The sequence below is a fragment of the Liolophura sinensis genome, chromosome 13 (assembly GCF_032854445.1).
Source record: "Liolophura sinensis isolate JHLJ2023 chromosome 13, CUHK_Ljap_v2, whole genome shotgun sequence".
In the NCBI taxonomy this organism is placed as follows: Eukaryota; Metazoa; Mollusca; class Polyplacophora; order Chitonida; family Chitonidae; genus Liolophura; species Liolophura sinensis.
In genome coordinates, this window is record NC_088307.1 from 15,132,534 (window position 1) to 15,157,859 (window position 25,326).

The following is a 25,326-nucleotide window of genomic DNA, read 5'->3' on the forward strand; positions in this document are numbered from 1 at the left end:
CATGTTTTTCACCCCCAAAATGCATGTAAATGCACATGTACATGTATTACCCTGGCTTGTCTTTATTCCCCCATGCATTTTCATCATCTCTTTAACCCATCAAAAGAAATAACAAGAATACTATTTGTTTATTTGATTGGTGTTTTATGATGTACTCAAGAATATTTCACTTATATGACAGCTGCTAGCATTAAGGCAGGAGAAAAACGAGCAGAGCCCAAGGGAAACCCACAACCATTCGCAGGCAGCTCTACCCACGTACAGCCAGAGTGGAAGCCAGCATGAGCTGGACTTGAACTTACAGCGACCCCATTCAGGTGTGAGTCAAGAACACTATTGAGGGAGAATAAAATTATACAGAAAACCATTATGTTTAGTTTTCATTTTTTTTTTATTCAGTAAAAACAACCACCTAAAACAAAGGATAGAAGTTCTGTTAATTTTCTAAACCCTCTTCACAAGAAAAAAGGCCTTTACCAGCTTAAGTTTAAAATGGGTTAATACTTCCCACTGAAGAGTATAGCTTTACATAGATCTATATGTCTCTATACTTTGCTAACCCTACCGTAGGATTAGCAAAGGTACAGAGTAAAGTAGCGCTAATCTACACACTGGTTAAATGTGGAACTGGCTCACGAAGGCCTCATCTTTACATACTAGTAAGTAGGTCAAATATTTTTGATATCTTCCATGTATCTCTTTACATGTGCCATACTTCGTATGTCTTAATAAAGGCTATTTACCAAACATGGACCTGAGAGGAAGACAAAACAAAATCTTTTATTTCTGATATATGAGGCAGCTATAGTTACTTTTCACTTGCTACATTTATACAGCCCAGCCAGTTTACACTTGCTACATTTATACAGCCCAGCCAATTTACACTTGCTACATTTATACAGCCCAGCCAATTTACACTTGCTACATTTATACAGCCCAGCCAATTTACACTTGCTACATTTATACAGCCCAGCCAATTTACACTTGCTACATTTATACAGACCACCCAGTTTACACTTGCCCATAGGTGGAAATGCATGGTCATCAGATGGTAATGAACTATACACTTTCCTCTGATTTAAAACTCAATAGCACATTACATGTACTGATACCTTCATTAACATGAAGTGTACATGTAACCATTTATTATAGTCCGGGAAAACGCTTGGGTTAATTTTTTGGAAAAAAAAATTTCAGCCCAGTAAATCGAATAGGCCTGCTCTGAATTATCTCCCTTATTGCCCGACATCGACCATGACGTAACGCGAGTCTAGTTTTGGACGAGTGAACCTACGAGGAGTGGGACCATGCCTAGTAAGCATGCAGGGTGTAGGTAATGTCACAACAGAGACAAATATTTTCTAGGCAAGAAAGCGTGATAAAAAAAACATGATATCAACCTTTGAGAGTCTCAGATATCGAGATATCTTGAATGAAGTCCATGTTTTTCAGCTTGAAAGAGTATCTAAGTAGTGTCAGGATTTTTGAAATTGCCTCTGAGTTATTAAGAAAGTACATTACGTTTTTCCTAGGCTTTCCAACTAAGTTTACAAATTTTAAAACCTGTCTTAAAGCTAGGTCTTCAGCTAGCTATTCCAAAAAATGCGCCTTTTAAACAGGAGAGTGACCTCAAGGGAGGTAATACGGTGCAGCCCTATTTTAACCATTGGAGTCTACAGTGGTGACATCAGGTTTTTACCATTGAATTTAAAGCTGGATTTCTGCGTACAATATGCACAAAGATATAGAATGCTAAATGGGCCTTTAACTTCAAGAAGAAATATAGATGAGACAACATTGATAAAAGGTAAGTTTAAAACAATTTTATATCTCTGACTTTTCCCTCCATTTTTGTTGCAGATTTTTTGAAAATGACATCAAGTATGAAGTTAGTGGGCTACTTAATTTCTGGATTGACCACTGGAGCCTTAAGAACACTGCAGCTTAAAGCCATTTTTACCCCCGAAGAAGAAAGCAGAGAATATCTTTTGTAGCTCTATCTGTTAAGACACATCCTAAACTGCATATTAAGAAATAAAACCTAAAAGGTTTCATGTACTCTTTCAGATCATTTTACTCGAGCAGAAACAGCATGTCTTTTATGTGTTTGAAAAATTGTTCAAATACTAATGTTAAAAAATTAGTAATCAGTTTCCTTATAAATGAATTTACAAGACAATTTAATAAGAATGTACATGTAGTATTTAGTTTCATATGGCACTCTGATTAGAAAAGCTCAAAAGCTGAATCAGAATTGATTTCAAATTTCATGTTCACATATTTGTTGTGAATATGTTACTGTGTTTATTAATTGATTAGTAATAAAACTGATAAAATAACTTTAATACATGCAAGTATCTATCACAACCCACTGCAAACAGAATTCAGTTAATACTAATGTTTGGTAGAGAAAGATACAGGGTATCATTCATCAGTGACTTCCTTCAGAGGGCACAGACTGCGGTGATCCACAGTCCACTTCAGCAGGCAAAACCACAAGTCAAACCATTAGGAAAAATATCCAGTATTAGTAAATGGAGCAGCTAGATTTCAACTGTCTGGATTAAACTGTCAGATAAATTACCTTTTCACACACACAACTGGCATTGACAATTATATGTATCTGGAAAAACTGGTGTTGTCCAATTGTGGCCAACCAATCAAAACAAGGAATAGAAATCAACCATGCCATGTACATGTAAGCAACCAAACTAGATTTACAACATTTACGTTTCCACATTATCATACATTCTGCAAACATGGAAAAAGCTTGTTAGACTGGAGAAAAGGTGACATATTTGATGTAAATAACTGCAGAAAACCATATCAATATTAAACACATAACAATATAAAATCCTCTCAGAAAATGTTAACAAATATTTGATTAACTTCTCAAATAAGCTCTATTTAACCACTCACATTAACCACTAAGAAATTCATGATATACAAAAAAGTACATGTTGGTAGTGACTACCTGGCCATCTGCTTTGAATGAAACACCTGTCACCCTACCGTTGTTTTTCACACACACATTGTCCCTCGTCTGATAATGGTGTTCTTGAAAACAACCAAAGCTCTATTGTAAATACTGCCTTTGACCTAAAATTTTGTCTGTGACAAGCCGTTCATTTTCACTGATTCTGAGAGCTGTATTGATCTTACAAAAGTGTGTTGAGGGTTATTTGACAAGACAATATGCAACTGAAAAAATTTAATTCAGTGCAAAAAAACTTCGTCTCTAAAATTTAGGCTAAATACAGTAAATTCAAAAATAGCTATCCATGACCGGGTGTTCACAAACTGAGATGGCAAACTGACTAAGAAGTGAAACTAAACTGAATTTTAACAAACAACAAACAAAGAAAACAACAAATTTTTTGCTACGGTGTAAGTCATACAGTCAAGAGTTCCCGCTTGTCAATGTACTTGCTGTAATATTCTGTCAATGAAGTTGATTTCATACTCTGTCAATGGATTTGTCATTTTCTCTCAATGGAGTTCTTGTCATATTCTGTCAGTGGAGTTGCTGTCATATTCTATCAATGGAGCTGTCATATTCTGTCAATGGAGTTGTCATATTCTGTCAATGGAGTTGCTGTTACATTCTGTCATTGGATTTGTCATATTTTGTCAATGGCGTTGTTGTCATATTCTGTCAATGGAGTTGCTGTTATATTCTGTCAATGAAGTTGCTGTCATATTCTGTCAATGGAGTTGCTGTCATATTCTATCAATGAAGTTGTCATATTCTGTCAATGGATTCGTCATATTTTGTCAGTGGAGTTGCTGTTATATTCTGTCAATGGAGTTGCTGTCATATTCTATCAAGGGAGCTGTCATATTCTGTCAATGGAGTTGCTGTCATATTCTGTCAATGGAGTTGTCATATTCTGTCAATGGAGTTGTTGTCATATTCTGTCAATGGAGTTGTCATATTCTGTCAATAGAGTTGCTGTTATATTCTGTCAATGAAGTTGCTTCCCCTGGACTCTGCCCGTTTTCCCCCCACCACACTACTGGCCGTCATCGTATAAGTGATATACTCTTGAATACGGTGTAAAACACCAATCAAATAAAAAAATCAATGGAGTTGCTGTCATATTCTGCCAACAGAAGTGTGATATACAATTTAATCAAATTAAGAATACCATATAGCACTTTATACTTCAGAATACCACAGCCTAGTGTTTTGTCCATGAAACCTGAAAATCCTCAAAAACTGAACCACGCCTACGGTCCATGCAATATCTCTGATTTGAGAAAAATCAAGGGAAATACAGTGACCCGAACATGGCTGGAAGAGGTCACCATTGTCTGCAGGCCTCATAATACATGTAGTACATACTAACTTGGAGAGATCGCTGTGAATTCAAGTCCAGTTCATTCTGGCTTTCTCTCCAGAAATACGTGGGAAGGTCTGCGAGCAACCAGCGGATGGTTGTGGGTTTTCACTCTGGGTCTCCCACTAATATGCTGGTTGCCGTCGTATAAGTGAAATATTCGTGAGAACGGCGTAAAACACCAATAAAATAAATAAATACTGACTTGGAGAAGCACATTCCATCCATTAGTTAAAATAGCAGCCACTTAATCTACATGCATGTCTATACAGAAGTAGACAATTTATACTTCAAAACAAAGATAACATCTCCAGTATGAGTATTTTAACAGCTTCTTATCAGTTGTACCAAACTTAGCAACAGATGACAAGCCTCATGCTGCTTCATGCATTGTAACAAAAAAAAAATTAATCACACAATCAAAACATTCATCAAATATCACAGATGTACAGAACAAGGGCATAACCGTTTTCCATCGAGGGAACTATAACAGTGCTGACTGCCGTAAAATAAAATCTTATACAGCATTACAATTTTCAAAAAATTCTGAATAGAGGCTTTTGTGATTTGATCAAATCTACAAGGGCTGAAGCTTCCACAAAGTGCATATCTCCCTTCGTACGTTCACAAAATGGTGTCCACTGATAAATTACATGACCACATGTATTTTAAAATAAAATATGTGAATGAATGCACCAAAGCGTAAAACATAAGAAATCCTCTAAACTGATGAACAGAATATCACTGCATGTATCACTGCATCATTTATTCCAAAAGTGATACATTCATGTACGCCACTGGCAGGTGCCAAAGAAACAGTTCTAGACTAAAAATGGGTACACCTTGAAAAAAAAAAAAAACACCAAAAAGTTTTAGAACAACTGTGTGAAGTTACAAGATATATTACTAAAAAAAAAAAAAAGAAAACGGAAAAAAAAGAGAGTTACAAATAGAGAAGACTTTCCTTCAGACATCCTGATGTAGATGTTCTTCCAGATCTTGGGACTCCTCACTCGTGCCTATGTCATCTTCCTCCATGTCACTGGGATGGTTCGATGCAGCACTGCTAGTTGCTGCCTCCCCACAGTCATCTCCCTTTGATTTCGTTGTACTTTGATGAGTTGCGACCACCATTCTTGCCAGTTCTTTGATTCTTCTGTACGGGTTTCTGTGTCGTATTATTCTGTTCAGGATCACCAGACCGTTTTCCTGCTCTAACAATTGGCAGTATTTCTCAGCTGATAAGAGAAAAACAAAAAGACATGAGAACATGTAATACAAAAACTATACAATTGTCAACATGCTGAGGAGTAAGAAATTTCTTATCAAACTGTACCACTAGATTGAATGAATTTCTCCATAATTTGATCCAGTATGGACATGGACAAACTCTGTTCTATTCACTGATTGATTATTGTTAAATGCCATACTCAATTTTTACACATACACATGTATGATGGTGTTCTGTTCAGTGAAGGAAGGAAACAGGAAGAGGTCTTCACTAAACCTATATGTAGGTACGCAAACTGCCCCAGATTTATCCCCACAGCTCTATGAACAGTGAGAGAAGGGGCATATACAAATATTCAGGCCAAGGTGGGAAGTTAGCTCTCACCAAATCTGTCTTTTGGTTAAAAGCTGAACTCACCCCTCACTCACTGAGCTATACTCACTCCCCGTCCTGATACCTGAAACTCCTTGTCCAATCAGCACCCTCCTAAAGATCTAACTCCAGAACATACCTGCTGTACACAACCCACCCTGTGACCGGGATACACAATGAAGAGAACACCTGCTTGGGACGAGGTACAAAAGCACTTTAGTGTAAACTTACGGTAGACCTGGGTAAGGTTAGCCAAAGCCCACACTGCCCAGTGCTGAGCCTCGGGGGTCTCAAAAGAACAGGCCAGTCTCAGGATAGGCTCGAAAGATCTGAGGAAAAGAAACAGCATTCGCAGAAATAGACATTCACCATAAACATAAATGTACTCAAATTCAACCTATTACATTCTTCAAGCTTTTATGTACAGAAGGAACCTTTTTTTCACACTTTCTATTACTGTAACTGTCTCACCAGGGTGAGTAGGCCACTGAAAACGGTCAAATAACTGCCACAGCTGCACACAAGACGCACTCACCCCAGGCCACAACATGAAAAACCACCAACTTCATACTTTCTGATAACATCATTTTATAAACTTTAACCCAAAATTACAAAAGAAGAAAGATGTGTTATTGAGTGCTTCAGTGCAGACCTACCTGTAGTTGATATTCCTGCTGGAGTGAAGACACCACCTCTCAATAGCTTGGGTGAGGCGTGCCAACACGAGGGGACGTGGAGGTAACTCATCCCTCCAAGCCTCGGCCCCATCTGAGGCAATGTGAGCCAGTACCCCTGCTGCATTGTAGCTCACTTCTATACCATCACTCTCAGAATCCAATAAATCACTGAAACATAGCAGTGTACTTCAGCATCACATGTAACTCCTGACCAGACCTCATCTCTTGTAAATTACTTAATTTTCTTGCAAAATATTTTCTTAGAACATAGATTGGTCTTGCTGAAAAACAATGAGTAACATATTTCTGAACATTCTTGAGCTAGACATCCAAGAGAATTCATTCTTTTAACACATGTATAAGTAGAATAAGTGTTTAATTTATCTGAATTTACAGTTAGAATTGAAATGGATCCTCCAAAGGTTTTCAAATAACACTGGCTTTGGGGTATGTGGTTAGAATCAGTTAAATCCACATTTCACGGCATTTATGCATCAGGGCCCAGATGTTCAACAGTGCATTAGGACTTAAGCCTAGTACTAACTTCAGACCAGACTAAAGTGCCATTTACTTTAGGATCGAGACTTAAGCCTGATTTAACTTTTGAAGAACTGGTCCCAGGGCACACATAGTTGTAAAATCAGTTGATAACTTACCTGAACAAACTGATGAAATCAGGTGAATTATCAGCTGATTACACTGACAACACATTGACGTAATCAGTTGATGTCTCACTTGAAAACTGACTTAATCAGTTGATGACTCACTTCAACACTGACGTAATCAGTTGATGACTCACCTCAACACTGATGTAATCAGTTGATGACTCACCTCAACACTGACGTAATCAGGTGATGACTCACCTCAACACTGACGTCATCAGGTGATGAACCTCCTGAACACTGACGAAATCAGTTGATGACTCACCTCAACACTGACGTAATCAGTTGATGACTCTCCTGAACACTGACGTAATCAGCTTGTCAGTCACCTGAACACATTGACGTAATCAACTGATGACTTACCTTGATGTAATCAGTTGATATATGTATGCTATGTACCCTAACAATTGTTCAGTCATATGACAAAAAGGAGTAAATAGGTGTGCGTACATATATTGTGACGAGTCCATGCCTCCAAAGAGCTACCGCCACTGAAGTATTATGCCGAAAACACAAGACATTCCACCCCACCCAGTCATATTATACTGACACCAGGCCATTCATGTTACCTTGCTCTAACCTCTCAGTGCTGAGCGCCAAGCAAGGCAGCTAGCAACAAGTATGACCCGATCCGGGTTTGATCTCGCAGTCTCCTGACTTGTAGGCAGATACTCTAACTATTAGGCCACCAAAATGGTCATAATCAGCTGATAACTCACCTGAACACACTGATGTAATCAGCCGATTACTCACCAGAACATATGGATGTAATGAGTTGATAACTGACTTGAACACACTGATGCAATCAGCTAATGACTCACCCAAACACACTGATGTAATCAGCTGATTTCTCAACAGAACACATGGATGTAATCAGCTAATGACTCACCTGAACACACTGATGTAATCAGCTGATTATTCCCCTGAACACATGGATGTAATCAGCTGATTACTCACCCGAACACATTGATATAATCAGCTGATGACTCACCTGAACACATGGATGTAATCAGCTGACTCACCTGAACACACTGATGTAATCAGCTGATTATTCACATGAACACATGGATGTAATCAGCTGATTACTCACCTGGAAACATGGATGTAATGAGTTGATGACTCACCTGAACACTCACCTGAACACATGGATGTAATCAGCTGATGACTCACCTGAACACATGGATGTAATCAGCTAATGACTCACCTGAACACATGGATGTAATCAGCTGATGACTCACCTGAACACTCACCTAAACACATGGATGTAATCAGCTGATGACTCACCTGAACGCTCACCTGAACACATGGATGTAATCGGCTGATGACTCACCTGAACACATTGATATAATCAGCCACCATTAGGCGAGGTCTCAGATACCGCACTTCTGCAACATTGCCCTGGAAAAAACAGATGTTTATGATTCTTCCTCAAATAATGAAAAACAGAATTTCCAAGATATATACTAACATCTGAATCCAATGATTTTTTCAACCAACAAATCATAAACATGTGGATTGGCATTTTTCATGCTGTTTAGAAATTCTTACAAGTTGTCCACTGTGCCACTTGCTACACTTCACATGTACATGTACTTTGCTTGTGACATCATTCTCCCACTCTCCACTCCAAACATGTATGTGTGTCAGTGCATGTCTACACATACATGTATGCCTGATTGTTACTCCAACTGTGATGAATATTATGGAGGCAACTATGAAGTGTAGAGAACAATCTGCACAGTTTTATGAAGCTTGCATCTTCTGCGACACAAACAAATAATGTTTGTTGTCATTTACATGATAATCGTAAGCATAAATTTCAAGCATGAAGGCATTTATAGTTTAACACTGAAACAAATACCACTTCTGCCCTGCGTTTATATAAGTTAATATAAGTGTTATACCTACATTATATGGCTGATTATTTCACTGTACACACATGTAGTTCACTGGACAGTGTATGAATCATTTAAACAAATGCTACATCTTAATAATATTTATTTATCTATTTGATTGGTGTTTTACGCCATACTCAAGAATATTTCACTTATACAACCGCGGCCAGCATTATGGTGGGAGGAAATGTGGCAGAGCCCGGGGGAAACCCACGACCATCCACAGATGCTGGCAGACCTTCCCACATACGGCCGGGGAGGAAGACAGCATGAGCTGGACTTGAACTCACAGCGACCGAATTAGTGAGTGGCTCCTGGGCCAATACACTGCGCTAGCACGCTAACAAAATGAGCCACGGAGGCCCCCTCTTGATAACAACATGCATGCGTGCATTGCTCTGTTTACTCAGACTTTCTGGTCACGTATAAACAATATTCATTTATTTATTTGATTGAAGCTTTACACCGTACTCAAGAATATTTTGATTACCGGTACATGACAGTGGCCAGCAATTTTGAGGGAAACCCAGAAACATCCGCAGGATGCTGGCAGACTTTCCCACGTACGAACAGAGAGGAAGCCAACATGTGATGGACTTGATGGACACGTTGGTGACAGGCTCCTGGGTCATTGTATTGTGCTGGCACACTAATCACTACACTACTGAGGCCTCTTGTATGAACAATGGTTCTGTTGGATATCTGCATGCATGTAGTATGAACAATAGTTCTGTTGGATATCTACATGCATGTAGTATGAACAATAGTTCTGTTGGATATCTGGATGCATGTGGAAACAGACCCCCATTACAACTTCCGTCTTTCGGTAAGGACGAATGTAATTCTGTGTATTTCAGGGTATATAGTCTTTTTTTGCTCCCAGGCAGCCATTTGGTGTACAGGTGCATGCTTGGTATTAAAATGCTGGAAACTGTCTAAACTTTGAGGAGGTATGAGCTTTATTAATGAAAGTTTGAAATTCTGAGCGAGAGGACACAAGGTGTGAGGTAGTGATGAGGCTGTGAGTGACGTCCCCTTTGCGTTGCTAGGCACGCCTCCCAGCTGCCGACATGGTCCAGATTTTGACAGTCAACCTATGTCAAGATTTTTATAGCTTGTTTCCCACAGGCTGGGCCAGGTATGCACCAAAGCTTATTGGCCACGGAATGCTTGGGACTGAGCTACAGCGCTAGACTTTAACAATGTCTCTTACGGAAAATTAATCGGGGTCTGAGGCCATGCAGTTCTGTTTGATATCTTCATGCATGCAGTATGAACTATAGTTCTGTTGGATATCTGCATGCATGCAGTATGAACTTTAGTTCTGTTAGATATCTGCATGCATGCAGTATGAACTATAGTTCTGTTAGATATCTGCATGCATGCAGTATGAACTATAGTTCTGTTAGATATCTGCATGCATGCAGTATGAACTTTAGTTCTGTTAGATATCTGCATGCATGCAGTATGAACTATAGTTCTGTTAGATATCTGCATGCATGCAGTATGAACTATAGTTCTGTTGGATACCTGCATGCATGCAGCATGAACAATGGTTCTGTTGGATACCTGCATGCATGCAGTATGAACAATGGTTCTGTTGGATACCTGCATGCATGCAGTATGAACTATAGTTCTGTTGGATACCTGCATGCATGCAGCATGAACAATGGTTCTGTTGGATACCTGCATGCATGCAGCATGAACAATGGTTCTGTTGGATACCTGCATGCATGCAGTATGAACAATGGTTCTGTTGGATATCTGCAAGCATGTAGATTAATATCCAAACATTGCAGAAATATTTATTAGAACTGGATAAATCTTACCATAAGTCCCATCATATTTCTCAGCAGCTCGGCCTTGTTAGGAAATATCTGAAAAAGACAGGCGTATTATCAACTTTTCCATTTCACTTGGGCTGCCTCTGGTCAAGCAGCTTGAAATTCACACTTTACAGATTTGTGTGTTATGAGACAGACCCACAATGATGTGCCAGCCAACCTTTCCCATAGGTTCTTATAAACATGACCTCTGACCAATGAGCACTCCTCATACAGATGTACTTTTCTCAATCCATATCCCACTGGCTTGGATACAGCTCTATGTCAGCAGAAATATCAGGTATTTGAAGAGCAGGGTTTTTTTTTCTGGGCCTCCTTCAGTATCGTCCAACCATTCAACTGACTGTCACACAAGTGAAGGATTCTTGGTAAAACATGCATGTGAAGAAGTAAACAGATTATACTGACTTGGTGTCACGATTACATATAGATCGACATAGAAAATCTAACAGAACTGATTCAAATATTTTCCCAACAATAAAATAATGCCAAGGATATCAATAATTCATATCTTGTACACTGTGCTTGTTTGTGGGCCAGAGCTTGATTCATCTGGAATATTTATATTGGCCACTATTTTCTCAAGAGTGTCTTTTTATTTTACATACCATGTAAATGGAAAAATTGAACATGGTCACAACCTACCCGCAAACATTGGAGGAAGAGATTCATGCCGTCATCATCCATAAACCTTTGGCAGTTCATGGCAGTCTCGTCTGACAAGGTAAATACAAAATCACTGGTACATACATCATCTTCATTACTACATTGTATGTGGCCTCACTATCACATCTGTCAAATTTTCACGTCTACTCAAGATTTTTTGAGTCCATTTCACCCAAAGTTGACAAACTCTCATGTATTTTCCAAACATTATTCTCACACAGTATTCCATCAAATAAACATATTTACCATAAACCTCAAACAGAAGATCTTCAGAAGTAAAAATCCATCCCATCATCCAAAATATTGTCACCAAAAGTGACAAATATGTGACCACCAATATACATCTTTTCACAGGTCTTTGTGGTCAAACAGACACTGCATAACCAAATTTATGGAATTATTTCATCAGTGTTTTACGATGTACTCAAGAATATTTCCCTTCTATGACGGCAACCAGCATTACGGTGCCCCCCCCCCCCCCCCAAAAAAAAAAACGGGCGGAACCCAGGGAAAACCATCCACTGGTTACTGGCAGGCCTATCGTATGGCTACAGAGGAAGACAGCACGAGCCAGGCTGGAACTCACAATGACCACACTGGTGAGATTCCTTGGTCACTGCGCTAGCCTGGAACCCTAACCACTTCGGCCACAGGTCCATGGCATCACCGAATCACGACAAACATGATAGGCTTTGGCTTTTGCCAAAAGCTCACATTTATCTCCAGGTGGCAATCTTGATATGACCATTTTTCCATTTATGCCAACGTGTTTGCGAAGAGATTTGTGTATCAGCCTTGGAATTCGGGTTAAAGTAATACACCTGGTGTCAGCACACTTCAACAATGTGGAGGATGCCATTTCTGGTGTTTTCAACACAACATTCTAGTGAGGTAGCACTACAGATATGCCAGCATTAGGACAGGCCTCCTGTGCACGCGCACAGACGCACCAATCCTGATGTGACCCAAATAGCACATGATATTAGCAATGTTAAACCACCGGGCCTCCGTGGCTCAGTCGTTTAGCGTGTTAGCACAGCGTAATGACCCAGGAGTCTCTCACCAATGTGGTCGCTGTGAGTTCAAGTCCAGTTCATGCTTGCTTCCTCTCCGGGTAGTACGTGGGAAGGTCTGTCAGCAATCTGCGGATGGTTGTGGGTTTCCCCCAGGCTCTGCCCGGTTTCCTCCCAACGTAATACTGGCCGCCGTTGTATAATTGAAATATTCTTGAATACGGCATAAAACACCAATCAAATAAATAAATAAATCAATGTTAAACCCCAAACAAGCATGTTCAAAACCTTTTTGGTTTTGATGACAAACCTGTGACATTCCACATGGTGCTCCAGGCCACCTCCATAATTTCATCACACTGGCCAAGGTGCAGCTTCTTCCTGATGATTGCCAGCATTGTCTGAAAAAAGAAGAAACACATACGACATTTAATAGACTTGATGAGCTAACCAACACAGCCAGTTAAATCAAATTTTTGTTTTTGCAATTATGAATCAGGAATGTCCTAAGATTTTTAGAATGTCAGGAATGCCTAACGATTTTTTAGGTATGAAAACGAGGCAGGTAGGTAAAGGACGCTATGGACTCACTGCAATGGCTCCAAGATCGCCCACCAGCTGCTTCTCCTTGCCATCCACCTGACAAGCCAAGCAGTTGAGCAGGTAGATCCCAATCCTCATCCCAAACTGATCCTGTTCCTCCAGATCCTGCTTCAGCATCTTTAGCAGAACCATCACCAGACGGTCATAGCAAAAGAGCTGCAAAAAGAGACAAGGGAGACAATTATAGCTGAGTAGCTGCAAAAAGAGACAAGGGAGCCGGAGAGTGCTGTAAAGTGGTTTTTGTATTAAAGAGAAACAACAGAAAAGCAGCTGTAAGGGACATTTCATGGTTAGGAACTGCACACGCATGTAATACAGCTGTAAACAGATAAGGAGAACAAATGTGTCAAAAAACGTTACTGCGCATTTTAAGTCTGCAGAATTTTAAAAACGTTCGAACAAATACGACTATACCATTACATCCTACATTAATATATGTTATACACAATCTCAGAATACACATTCACAAAATAAATTATGTGTTACATGAAGCACACAGACCACATGACACTTGTATGCTCTGATTTGCCAGTTTTGTGCGTCATTGGATAGTCACACTTAAGCCATTGTAAATGTTCACCCAATGTCTTAAAGGCCATATGATGTCATACCACAACTGATGTTAAACAAATGTATTCAGGTGGCTGGTATGCTTGCCGCAGGATTAACGCAACAGGAGGTCACCCGTTGGATGCATGGTTACAGAAACACCATAGCACTCCTCGTCCAACGCCAGAGAATTTTTCATGACATAGGCGATTGACTACACTCTGGACGTCCACGAGTAACAATGACTGTGCAAGATCGAATTTATTTGACACGCTTCAGATGTCAAACAATCATAGAAACTGCTTGATTCCTTCCAGACCATCGTCGCATAAAATCACAAACTGTAAGAAATTGTCTGCGGGAGACTGAGTTGTACGCACACGTCATCCTGTGATACATCCGTCGTTGACACCACAACATCGTTAATCAAGGTTGCAGTGGTGCAGACAGCACATCAGACGCCCTTGCACACTGGTGGCGAAATGTACTGCTTACGGACGAATCACATTTCCACCTTTCCCACTCAGATGGGTGTCAACGTTTGTATCGTCATCAGGGTTAGTGTTACATGTACTTTTAAGACATCTGTGTTGTCAAGACAAACCATTTTGGCGATGAGTTATTCCCACATCAAACTGCCATATAGCAAAAGCCACATGTACATGTACAGGAAAAACATCTGATATGGAAATAAGGTGGACGCCACATGTAGGTCAAAGCCATTTTGAAACTACAAAGCTTCACTGCAAAATTTGCAACAGAGATGTGGCAGAAGCTGAAGTCACATCAAAAAGGCATTTCGTCGCCCTCCCTACCCCTCCCCCAAAACATCCCCACCCACACATAAAAACCGAACTTCGACAATAATATGAACGTACAATTACAGGAAAAAACATGAGTCATGTCAAACATCTTGGGGTATGTATGATGAATACATGTTCAGACTTACCACATCTTGAGGTATGTTAAAATGGCACAGAGTCAGGCACCCATTCCTCATCATCTGAAAAAAAAAAATACACACCACACTCCATCACTACATTGGTTTTAACATCACTTGAAACTTTGGGTATTAAAATACATTGTTTACAATGCCACTAGTGGTGACGTATCAGTCTAACCAATAAGCATGGTTATCTCTCCGTCAGCATTCAAAATTGAAGAATCGCAGGGCTTCTTTTAAAATATTTGGTTATTCATTCACTTGATGTTTGACAGTGTACAGAAGGATAGTTCACTTACCATACTGCTCTCCGGCTGTAAGTGAGAAGTTCTGACAGCAACCTGCGGATGGTTGTGGGTTTCCCCTGGGCTCTGCCCGGTTTCCACCCACCATAATGCCGGCTGCCATCGTATAAGTGAGATATTCTTGAGTATGGCGTAAAACACCAATTAAATAAATAAATACCATACTGCTTATGGTTTTATCTACGCCTGCTGTAAACCATGGCAAATGCTAAATAAAAGACTGATAAGTTAAGTGCTTAGATGTTCATATAATTTGATGCACTACTGGACTTCTAACAAAGGCCACATCTCCTTGGATGACAAAGCTGCAAGTGTCAACATCTTACTCACTGTTTGTTCAAAGACATGCCTGTTCATCCCTTCTAACAAAGCCTCAATGATTCGTCTGAAAAAAAACAGGATTTGTTTCCAGTGTACAGACAGTGAACTATAGCTAGAATTGCTTATTAATACATGTATTTTTATAATTAATTCATATACATGTGTATTTTAATTCAAACACATGAAAGAGTGAACTACTGTTAAAAAAAGAAATCAAAAAGTTTTAAGCTTATTTTCAGAAATGCCGTAACACAGTGAATGTCCTTGTATGTTCAGAAATGCAATGAAACAGTGAATGTCCTAGTATGTTCAGAAATGCCGTCACACAGTGAATGTCCTTGTATGTTAAGAAATGCAATGACACGGTGAATGTCCTTGTATGTTCAGATATGCCATGACACAGTGAATGTCCTTGTATGTTCAGAAATGCAATAACACAGTGAAGGTCCTTGTATGTTCAGAAATGCAATGACACAGCGAATGTCCTTGTATGTTCAGAAATGATGTCACATAGTGAATGTCCTTGTATGTTCAGAAATGCCATGACACAGTGAATGTCCTTGTATGTTAAGAAATGCAATAACACGGTGAATGTCCTTGTATGTTCAGAAATGCCGTTACACAGTGAATATCCTTGTATGTTCAGATATGCCATGACACAGTGAATGTCCTTGTATGTTCAGAAATGCCATGACACAGTGAATGCCCTTGTATGTTCAGAAATGCAATAACACAGCGAATGACCTTGTATGTTCAGAAATGCCGTCACACAGTGAATGTCCTTGTACAGTATGTTCAGAAATGCAATGACACAGCGAATGTCCTTGTATGTTCAGAAATGCCGTCACACAGTGAATGTCCTTGTACAGTATGTTCAGAAATGCAATGACACAGTGAATGTCCTTGTATGTTCAGAAATGCCATGACACAGTGAATGTCCTTGTATGCTCACAAATGCCGTCACATAGTGAATGTCCTTGTACAGTACGTTCAGAAATGCAAAGACACAGTGAATGTCCTTGTATGGTCAGCAATGCCGTCACACAGTGAATGTCCTTGTAAGTTCAGAAATGCAATGACACAGTAAATGTCCTTGTATGTTCAGATATGCCATGACACAGCGAATGTCCTTGTATGTTCAGAAATGCCATGACACAGTGAATGTCCTTGTCTGACTGAGGACGTTGGTGTTTATTCATGTAACTTAACAACCACAAATACTTCAACCTGGCCTGATGCAATGCACAGGTTAGAATATTACAGTAGTCCTTTTTTACTCATACAACACTTGTCAGGTTTATGGTTGGATCAAGAAACCAGGCCAAGTCTGTTATTTACCTGACAAACCTCCTAACTAAAAGCTGCAGCCAAACTACACGTAGGCTACATGTGTATATAAATTCAATCCGTTTCAAGCCTAACCTACATGCATATTTTTACACAAAACAAAAAAAAAATGTTTTTTTTTTTTTCAAAAAACACACATACCGTTTAAGCTTACAGCTTATGTTTTCCTTCTCTTCTCCTTTTACAATGTAGAATAGAGAAGCGCTAAAAAAAAAAATAATAAAAACAAATATTTAAGCTTACCTGTAGACACACGCGTACAACATGTAAATTCACATGCTTTTTAAAATACAAAGACAATTTATGAAATTGAGATTTAGCCGTGTTCGTATTGAGTAGTTAAATGAAAATAAGATGAATTCCAATTTACAAGAACAGTATTCCTTTTGATTAAAATTCATTAACCACCCATACATCTCTTACAATTAATGAAAATAGATACTTAGTCAAAATTTCCAACATATTGTCCAAACTTACCTCCCTGATATCTGAACATGTTTGTCGGTCTTGTGGGTCTTCATTCCAGCCAGAATAGCCTATAACGTATACGAAACACCAAAATGACTCTACACGAATTCTAACAGGGGAATCTGCTAGACTCAACAGGACAAGAACTGGGTATGCAACTGAGCATAACTTACATATATATATATATGCATGTCCATACATGTATAAAGTAAGATATATCATTGTATTACTTCAGTATCACCTTGATTGGAAACCACTGGTACAGGTTATTACAAAAATGCATTATAATGCATATTCCGGGACTTGCTTACCTCTACAGCTCTGTACTGCTGCTGTACCACACTGACCCGAAACAAGTGCTACAGGCTGTTACAAACATGTATTATAACACGTATTCCTAGACTTGCTTACCTCTACAGCTCTGTACTGCTGCTGTACCACACTGACCCGAAACAAGTGCTACAGGTTGTTACAAAAATGTATTATAACACGTTTTCCTGGACTTGCTTACCTCTACAGCTCTGTACTGCTGCCGTACCACACTGACCCGAAACAAGTGCTACAGGTTGTTACAAAAATGCATTATAACATGCATTCCTGGACTTGCTTACCTCTACAGCTCTGTACTGCTGCCGTACCACACTGACCCGAAACAAGTGCTACAGGTTGTTACAAAAATGTATTATAACACATTTTCCTGGACTTGCTTACCTCTACAGCTCTGTACTGCTGCCGTACCACACTGACACGAAACAAGTGCCACAGGCTGTTACAGATATGCGTTACAACACGTATTCCTGGACTTGCTTACCTCTACAGCTCTGTACTGCTGCCGTACCACACTGACCCGAAACAAGTGGTACAGGTTGTTAAAGGCCTTTGTTAAGAGTTCTGTTCTGTCCTTGTAAACCTCCAACGACAACAGTACTTGATCTTCGGATTCATCGCCAGTCACCTGTAACAGAAATGGGACTTGAATGACACCTGGGCTGCTGAGAAGTTACCACTAAAATGATTAATATCCAGGTTTCACTTCGTAACATAAGTATAAAGATTATAACCTATTTAACAGTATGTTACCAGAAGGACCTCTGAGAAACGCAATTATGACTTCAAATCCACCAAAAACAAGAAATTTACTGCCCTAGCCGATCTCCAGTCAACCATGACATCAAAGCTCAGCAAGTGACGTCAAAGATGGCCAACCCAAGTCTAGCTGACATATATAACCTGGGAATTTGTATCAGAACGATGTCATTTTTGACATGGATTCTAGCTACACAGAAGCAAATATACTGCACTATTAATTTGAGCCCACAGTGGACGCCATTGAAGTTCCGATTTATGAAACTGACATCTCTGGTCAGACTTCAGATTCCGAATTTTTAAACGTTGAATTTGATCTTTGTCCAGACATTTCCAACCGCACTGGCAATACAGACTGGCAAGCTATAGCTTTGTGATTATTCCGCATTACACTGTAGATCTACATGTCGAGTGTATATCAGATTTAATATTTACTATTCTTTCCTTTCGTCTGCTTCATAAAAAAACAAGCGGTTTTACTTCAAAAATTTCTTGGCGGGAATTAATTTTTGTGCATTTCGGCAAGACAATACTGAAAAAACATTCTTACAACTGTTTAATTTTCCTAGTACTATTATGGCCAGAATTACTCAAGCAAGTCAAACAGGTATTATGAAAGGTGGTTTTAATCCTCTTTTGTTTCCTAAAGTGTCGCTAATCCTCGTAATCTGGATCAGAGATTAAGACAATGGGGAATGGATTATCCCCACATGTATGTAAGATTGCTTTCACACCTACCCTGAGCAGTTTTCAAAGAGATGTCACTTGTTTTCACACCTTTGATAAGTAATTTTAATCAACAATAAGCATTTCAACCCCATTCCTTAATTCTTGATTAATGCAGTCAAGCAACATGATTAGTTTTGGATTGTTTTTGGTCAACGGCCATTGCGTTGTTGTAAACAGTTGACAATTTGTTAGAAGATCACTCATTGGTCCACAGGAGAGACACAGCCAATGGGAAAGTTTGTATCAAAGCGTTATTGTTTCGATGCCATCACATGGTTGTATCTACTTTTTTCATTTTACTGACATACTGCAGATTGATCGAACTAATAACAAAGAATCTCCTGATTTATTGAAACTCCTGAAATTTGATACGCATGTTGTCACTTGGGTGGCTTTTTAACAATGAACTAAATGGTAAAGCTCTGACAGCTTGCAAAGGTTGGACTTGTATGACGCCATTCGGCGGAGACAGCCGAGTGTTGGCGGAAAAAATGCATAAACTCAGCCTCATTATCTTGTGATTTTTATGCCATATTACTCAGATTAGTTTAGTTTTTTCCAAAACATTTTTTACACTCAATTTAACAATATATACAGGGGTAGCTTATTATGTTATTTGATTTATTTGATTGGTGTTTTACGCCGTACTCAAGAATATTTCACTTATACAACGGCGGCCAGGAAACCGGTGGGAGGAAACCGGGCACAGCCCGGGAGAAACCCATGACCATCCGCAGGTTGCTCACAGACCTTCGCACATACGGCCGGAGAGAAAACCAGCATGAGCTGGACTTGAACTCACAGCGACCGAATTGGTGAGAGGCTCCTGGGTCATTACGCTGTCCTAGCGTGCTAACCATCTGAGCCACGGATGCCCCTCCTACCTAATTATGAATAAATAACCAATCTAAACACTAATCCTTTCACTCATAGTGACTGTATTGACGAGAAGTTCCTGGGCCATTGCGTCGTGCTGGCGCACTAACCAACTCGACCACAGAAGACACAGTTCCTGGGCCATTGCGCCGTGCTGGCGCACTAACCAACTCGACCACAGAAGACACAGTTCCTGGGCCATTGCGCCGTGCTGGCGCACTAACCAACTCGACCACAGAAGACACAGTTCCTGGGCCATTGCGTCGTGCTGGCGCACTAACCAACTCGACCACAGAAGACACAGTTCCTGGGCCATTGCGCCGTGCTGGCGCACTAACCAACTCGACCACAGAAGACACAGTTCCTGGGCCATTGCGCCGTGCTGGCGCACTAACCAACTCGACCACAGAAGACACAGTTCCTGGGCCATTGCGTCGTGCTGGCGCACTAACCAACTCAACCACAGAAGACACAGTTCCTGGGCCATTGCGTCGTGCTGGCGCACTAACCAACTCGACCACAGAAGCCACAGTTCCTGTTGTATATATACTCTATGATCACTGATCTGCGGACTTTCTCATTCTGTACCCTGTCTTAAAATGAGAGAGCACTAAATTAACTGTTGAATGACGGCAGATTTATCATGTAGCTAATTATCAATAAATAACCAATATGGACACTAATCATTTAAGGCCAAAGATGTTTCACAACCTAAGCAAATCTGACTTAGTAGGATTTCTTCACACTGATTTAAGTTGCTAGCTACAAGGTCTGACTTCAAGGATGAGACTACACCTGGTCAAAACAGATTTCAGCTGAAAGTAGAATTTTGAAAATCTCTGAAATGTAATGTATCATACTTATTTTTCCGATGTGATTTCACCAGATTAAATGTAAATTAAAATGACAATACCTAGCAAATGGATGGTGTATAATGAGGCAGGTGAGTTAAAAATTTTATCCTATCAGATGTCTTGCCATCACACTGTGTTGCCTAATTGCACATGACAAAAATCTTTACCCATTCAATTCATGAACGGACAACTGATGAAAGAACTGCACTGAACTACATGTACATGTTGTACCTACTTGTACACACGAAAGCCATTATTTTGAGAGTTTACAATGATTTAGATATGGGTAGCTAAAGGTACGCATGTCTTTCATAGGCAATGAATCCCCAAGTCAACCGGTTTTAAAAAATGTCCCAACTGGCACTAGCAAACTGTCTTTCAACATAATCTAGCCATTTAAACTTTTGAACCAAGGAGTCAAACCAAGATGAGCCATGTTTCACAAACTTCAATACTATGTGGAAAATACCTCATATGTTAAAAAAGTACATATAAGAAATCCTGCTCTTGTTAATGTTGATATGCTGAACCAGTGTTTCACCAAATGTTTACTAAAGTTTTTACATGGTTGAAAAAACAAACCTCAAAAACCATTTACCATCAGATTAGGACATTTTGAATGTCTGGTAGTAGTCTTTCAATGGAAATGAACATTAACCAGGGGATGTCTCTTTTCAAGAGGAAGAGTCTTTACTCACCCTACGAGCAGGAATATTCTGTCTACGACATGCATTATCAGGACATCCTAGAAGACCCAGGAACTCCAGTTGTTTGTTTTCCAGCCCAGGAATACTGCACTTAGGTGTCCTAGAGCAGAAATTGAGGTTTGTGAGATCTGCTTTACATGTGCAGTAGGCTACATGTGATCATAATAAAGAATATACGTACATCTATGTAAATTGAGCTTCTGTAACTGAGCCTGCTGCAAGATTATCATTAAAGTACGTTCTGAGGGTACTATTTTGTTACATTCTTAAAATAGGCCAACCCGACCAATGTAGGTTTGTCTCCAAAATCAAATTAAAAAGGATCATAAGCTGATCTCTCATAAGCTACATGCAGCTTGAGAAAATAGGGTAGGATAAAGCAGTGCCTCTATGAGGTTAGATTACTTAAAGGCTGTAGTGTATTCATGTACCTGTCCGCAGCAGTTCTCTCCTCAGCCTTGGAGAGAGGGCGATGTTCCACCTCAGCTGCTGTCTCGAAGCCAGCCAAATTTGTCCCGGCGATGTCTAATGACACCAGATTTGGCAGGTGAGTGGCCAGGTATTTTAAACTCCCCTCACAGTCCTGATTCATGTAGATAGTTGGCACTTCAAAGCTTTGCGACAAATCCAGGTGTCTGCAACACATCAATCATGACAATACAGCCAACCCTCTGTTTCAAGCACAGTGTATAGAACATCTGATAACATATGATTTTGTTATAATTCAAATTACCATTTGTCACATCATGTACTCGCAATGCTCTGGTATTTCAAAACCATTATCCTTCTATGTCCTTCTGTGAAGCTAATTTATCACAGAAAAGGTTAAAATCATGTTTCTCCATGTCATATAAATCTATGTCAAACAATTAAACCCCATTTCCATCAGTACCTGTAACTACACGTATATAGTACCAGTATTTTACAACTCATTATTCATGCAACACTCAGCATATACATGATTACTACGCCACAAGCTTCACACCTTAAAACACGTTTTACCTTAAACTTTTGATTTCCCCAATATTTTTTATCACAAAGTCAAGTTCTGCAATTTCAATGTCCGCTAATGAAAGAGCAAGTAAATGAGGACAGTTTTCCAGGCAGTCCATATACTCCAAATGAATGTTTTGGCACTTGGTCAGATCAAGGTGGGTAAGCCTCTCACATGGGCTGAGAATCGTTGCCAGCAGATCATGACCACTATCAGAGAAATGACAATCTCGTAGGGAGAATACCCTCAGGTTTGGGCAGTCAAAAATGTAGTCGCGTCCATAAATCCGCATAGTTTCCAGGTGACATTTTTCAACACAAATGTCCCCCTGACCATGATTTGGAACATTTTCCATGAGGCAAGGTACTTCCTGAGCTGTGTCCTTACTAACAAACTCCTGTTGTCCGGGGCTGACACATAAGTCTCGGCTTTCCACCAGCTCTATGGCATCTAACATTGCTTCACTGAAAATTCCCCCCAGTTTCAGTACACATAAAGTTCTCCTCAGGTTATTCAACATCTTAATACTTGCTTCTGTGAGGCGAATTCCATGTGAAAGGTCAAGCTCTACAATGGGATGTCGACATAATATCTGTATACCTGCATCAGTGATGGTTGCCTCCGATAAATTAATATACCTCAGCTGTGTTCTGGAACAGTCTTCAAAGAGATGCAAAAAGCTGTCATCAATGATGTGTCCACATCGGACATACGCCCTTAAAAGGCCTTCACATAAAACACGAGGGAGACTAATTCCTGGCTTAAGACGGAGATTCCCCGAGCCTGAGGCTGGCTCGGCTAACACACTGACATTTGTCACACAGTAATCCAGACAAATGTCCTGGAGGGAGTCTGGGAGGTCCCTTGGCCACTGTGACTGTGTCATGGTTTACACGTACTTTTCCGGACACGTCTTGTTCACACCCTAGCACAGTATTCTGCAGCACAATGCCGGCATACACCTGGTGAGGCACCAACATCTACATATGCACCTGTTAAAGAAATTGAAGACTGCTAAAGACATACTGAAGTGAAGCAACTTAACAGACTACTTGATATGCATGATCTCCCTTTCATTTGCATATACATACATGTATGTACACTTATTACAAACATAAAGACAAGCATTACATACAGTGTATCTTTACAGTATTTATTTATTTATTTGATTGGTCTTTTATGCCGTACTTAAGAATATTTCATTTATACAACAGTGGCCTCGATTATGGTGGGAGAAAACCGGGCATAGCCCGGGGGAAACCTATGACCATCAGCAGGTTGTTGGAAGACCTTACCACGTAAGGCCGGAGAGGAAACCAGCATGAGTTGGACCGGAATTCACAGTGACTACACTGGTGGGAGGCTCCTAGGTCGTTGCCTTGTGTGGTATGATAACTCCCTTGGCCAAAAAGCAGCAATCTTTTCAATTATATTACATCACAGCAACATTCTGTTAAAGCATGGTGCATTTACCATGTACATCTATTTTTTATCACACACTTAAAATTCACTTTTATGACTCTCATTTATTTATTTTGTTTTCAGCTTCAGTTGGTATTTGGCCCTCATTAACAATATGATTGTTGGAGGTAACCTGACCTTTTCTTTGTACTGGACTTCATGGGAATTTCTCTTTTTAGTTCCCTCTCAATATTAATTTCTTTAAAATCTATACCTCTGTCATTCATCAGAAAAAAAAACAAAAAACATTCCCATAGTTTCCTTATCGAGCAACACTAATTTTTTTTGATAGGGTTATGTGTTATCGCCAACAAAGAATATTTTAATGACACTCTTTCATCCCATTTCAAGATCACTTCAAAGGGTCACATATTACCATCATATGTAGTGTAATGCCCCATTCACACATTTCAATTGTTGTATCTACTACATGTCCTAGAATTTGACTGGATGTATTTATTAAAATGGCATACATGTAAAGTTGAACATTACTTCAGTGACTAGTTAGGTAAATTAAATGGCCCATATTTTACATTTAGCAGATAATTGCTCTACTGATTTTTTCTACAGGAGGATGAAAGTTCAAACACTTTTCAACTTGTAAGTGTTCTTGTGACAATAGATCCAAAGCAACTATCAGCATCGTCTCAGCCAAGATTTTTCAGCTATATGAACAGCATAGATAACTCACAAAAACAGATGTTTACCTATATGTGCTCTCAGCCATATATGCTGATGGTCCATAAACAGAATGCATATCTTTCTGATCTCTTATACCTAACATCAACAGAGGATATCAGAGGCAGCTAGGGGTCCTGTCTTATACGACTACTTCAATCAATGTATTTAGTGAAAATTAAAACTGAAAGGGATGAAACTCTTCATGAATCCGTGGTATTCAAATGAAAAAGAAGGCAAAGTATGTTTTCTTTTTCCAGTGACAGTGACCTTATTACAGTCAAACGATTAAACCATTTACACAACAGAGCACAGGCAGTGTGGAATATGTCCCGACACCCGCCAATCAGTAACATGAAACATGACTGAGAAGAGCCTCTAGAAAAATGAGATCATGTTGTTGTTGTTACTGAACACATGACTGGGGCATTGCATATTTACAAAACACACCACAATTCACACCTATTTTCAGAATTCACCACGCAGCACAAGATTTCTCCACATTCAATTTTCGAAACAACACTATAAAATAGGCAAGGAATTGTTAATGAATGTAAATCTAAGAAGACAGCTTCAACGTCCGTCACCGATATTCACAGTTGGACATCCATCAGATTTGTCACGTGATGTAAATATACCTTGTTCTTAACCCCCTCTTGGCATATGTCCGGAAGTCATTGAGAAGTAGTTGTTTAAGTAGGCCGC

General features: G+C 39.6%; 1 protein-coding gene across 1 annotated transcript; it reads right to left on the reverse strand.

Moving 5' to 3' along the window:
• Window positions 1-5,306: 5,306 nt before the first annotated feature.
• Window positions 5,307-25,220, reverse strand: LOC135480214 (protein zer-1 homolog). The gene is made up of 17 exons (XM_064759990.1): window positions 25,084-25,220; window positions 22,491-23,474; window positions 21,920-22,123; window positions 21,480-21,588; window positions 18,048-18,191; window positions 17,246-17,304; window positions 16,910-16,972; window positions 15,431-15,485; window positions 14,802-14,855; window positions 13,292-13,459; window positions 13,011-13,101; window positions 11,667-11,737; window positions 11,007-11,054; window positions 8,613-8,680; window positions 6,600-6,788; window positions 6,175-6,272; window positions 5,307-5,578 (listed from the first exon to the last, which is right to left on the reverse strand). Exons 2-17 carry the CDS (start codon window positions 23,366-23,368, stop codon window positions 5,307-5,309), a joined length of 2,571 nt encoding a protein of 856 aa, XP_064616060.1. The 5' UTR covers window positions 23,369-23,474; window positions 25,084-25,220.
• Between the last annotated feature and the right edge of the window lie 106 nt (window positions 25,221-25,326).

Bases quoted from the DNA above. Each gene is read 5' to 3' on its own strand.
- LOC135480214 (XM_064759990.1), bottom strand. From the start codon at position 23,368: ATGACACAGTCACAGTGGCCAAGGGACCTCCCAGACTCCCTCCAGGAC. The intron at 15,486-16,909 runs GTATGTGTGTTT...GTTTTTTTTCAG, and splicing joins ATAAGCTGTAAGCTTAAACG to ACGAATCATTGAGGCTTTGT. The intron at 14,856-15,430 runs GTGAGTAAGATG...TTTTTTTTTCAG, and splicing joins GGCATGTCTTTGAACAAACA to ATGATGAGGAATGGGTGCCT.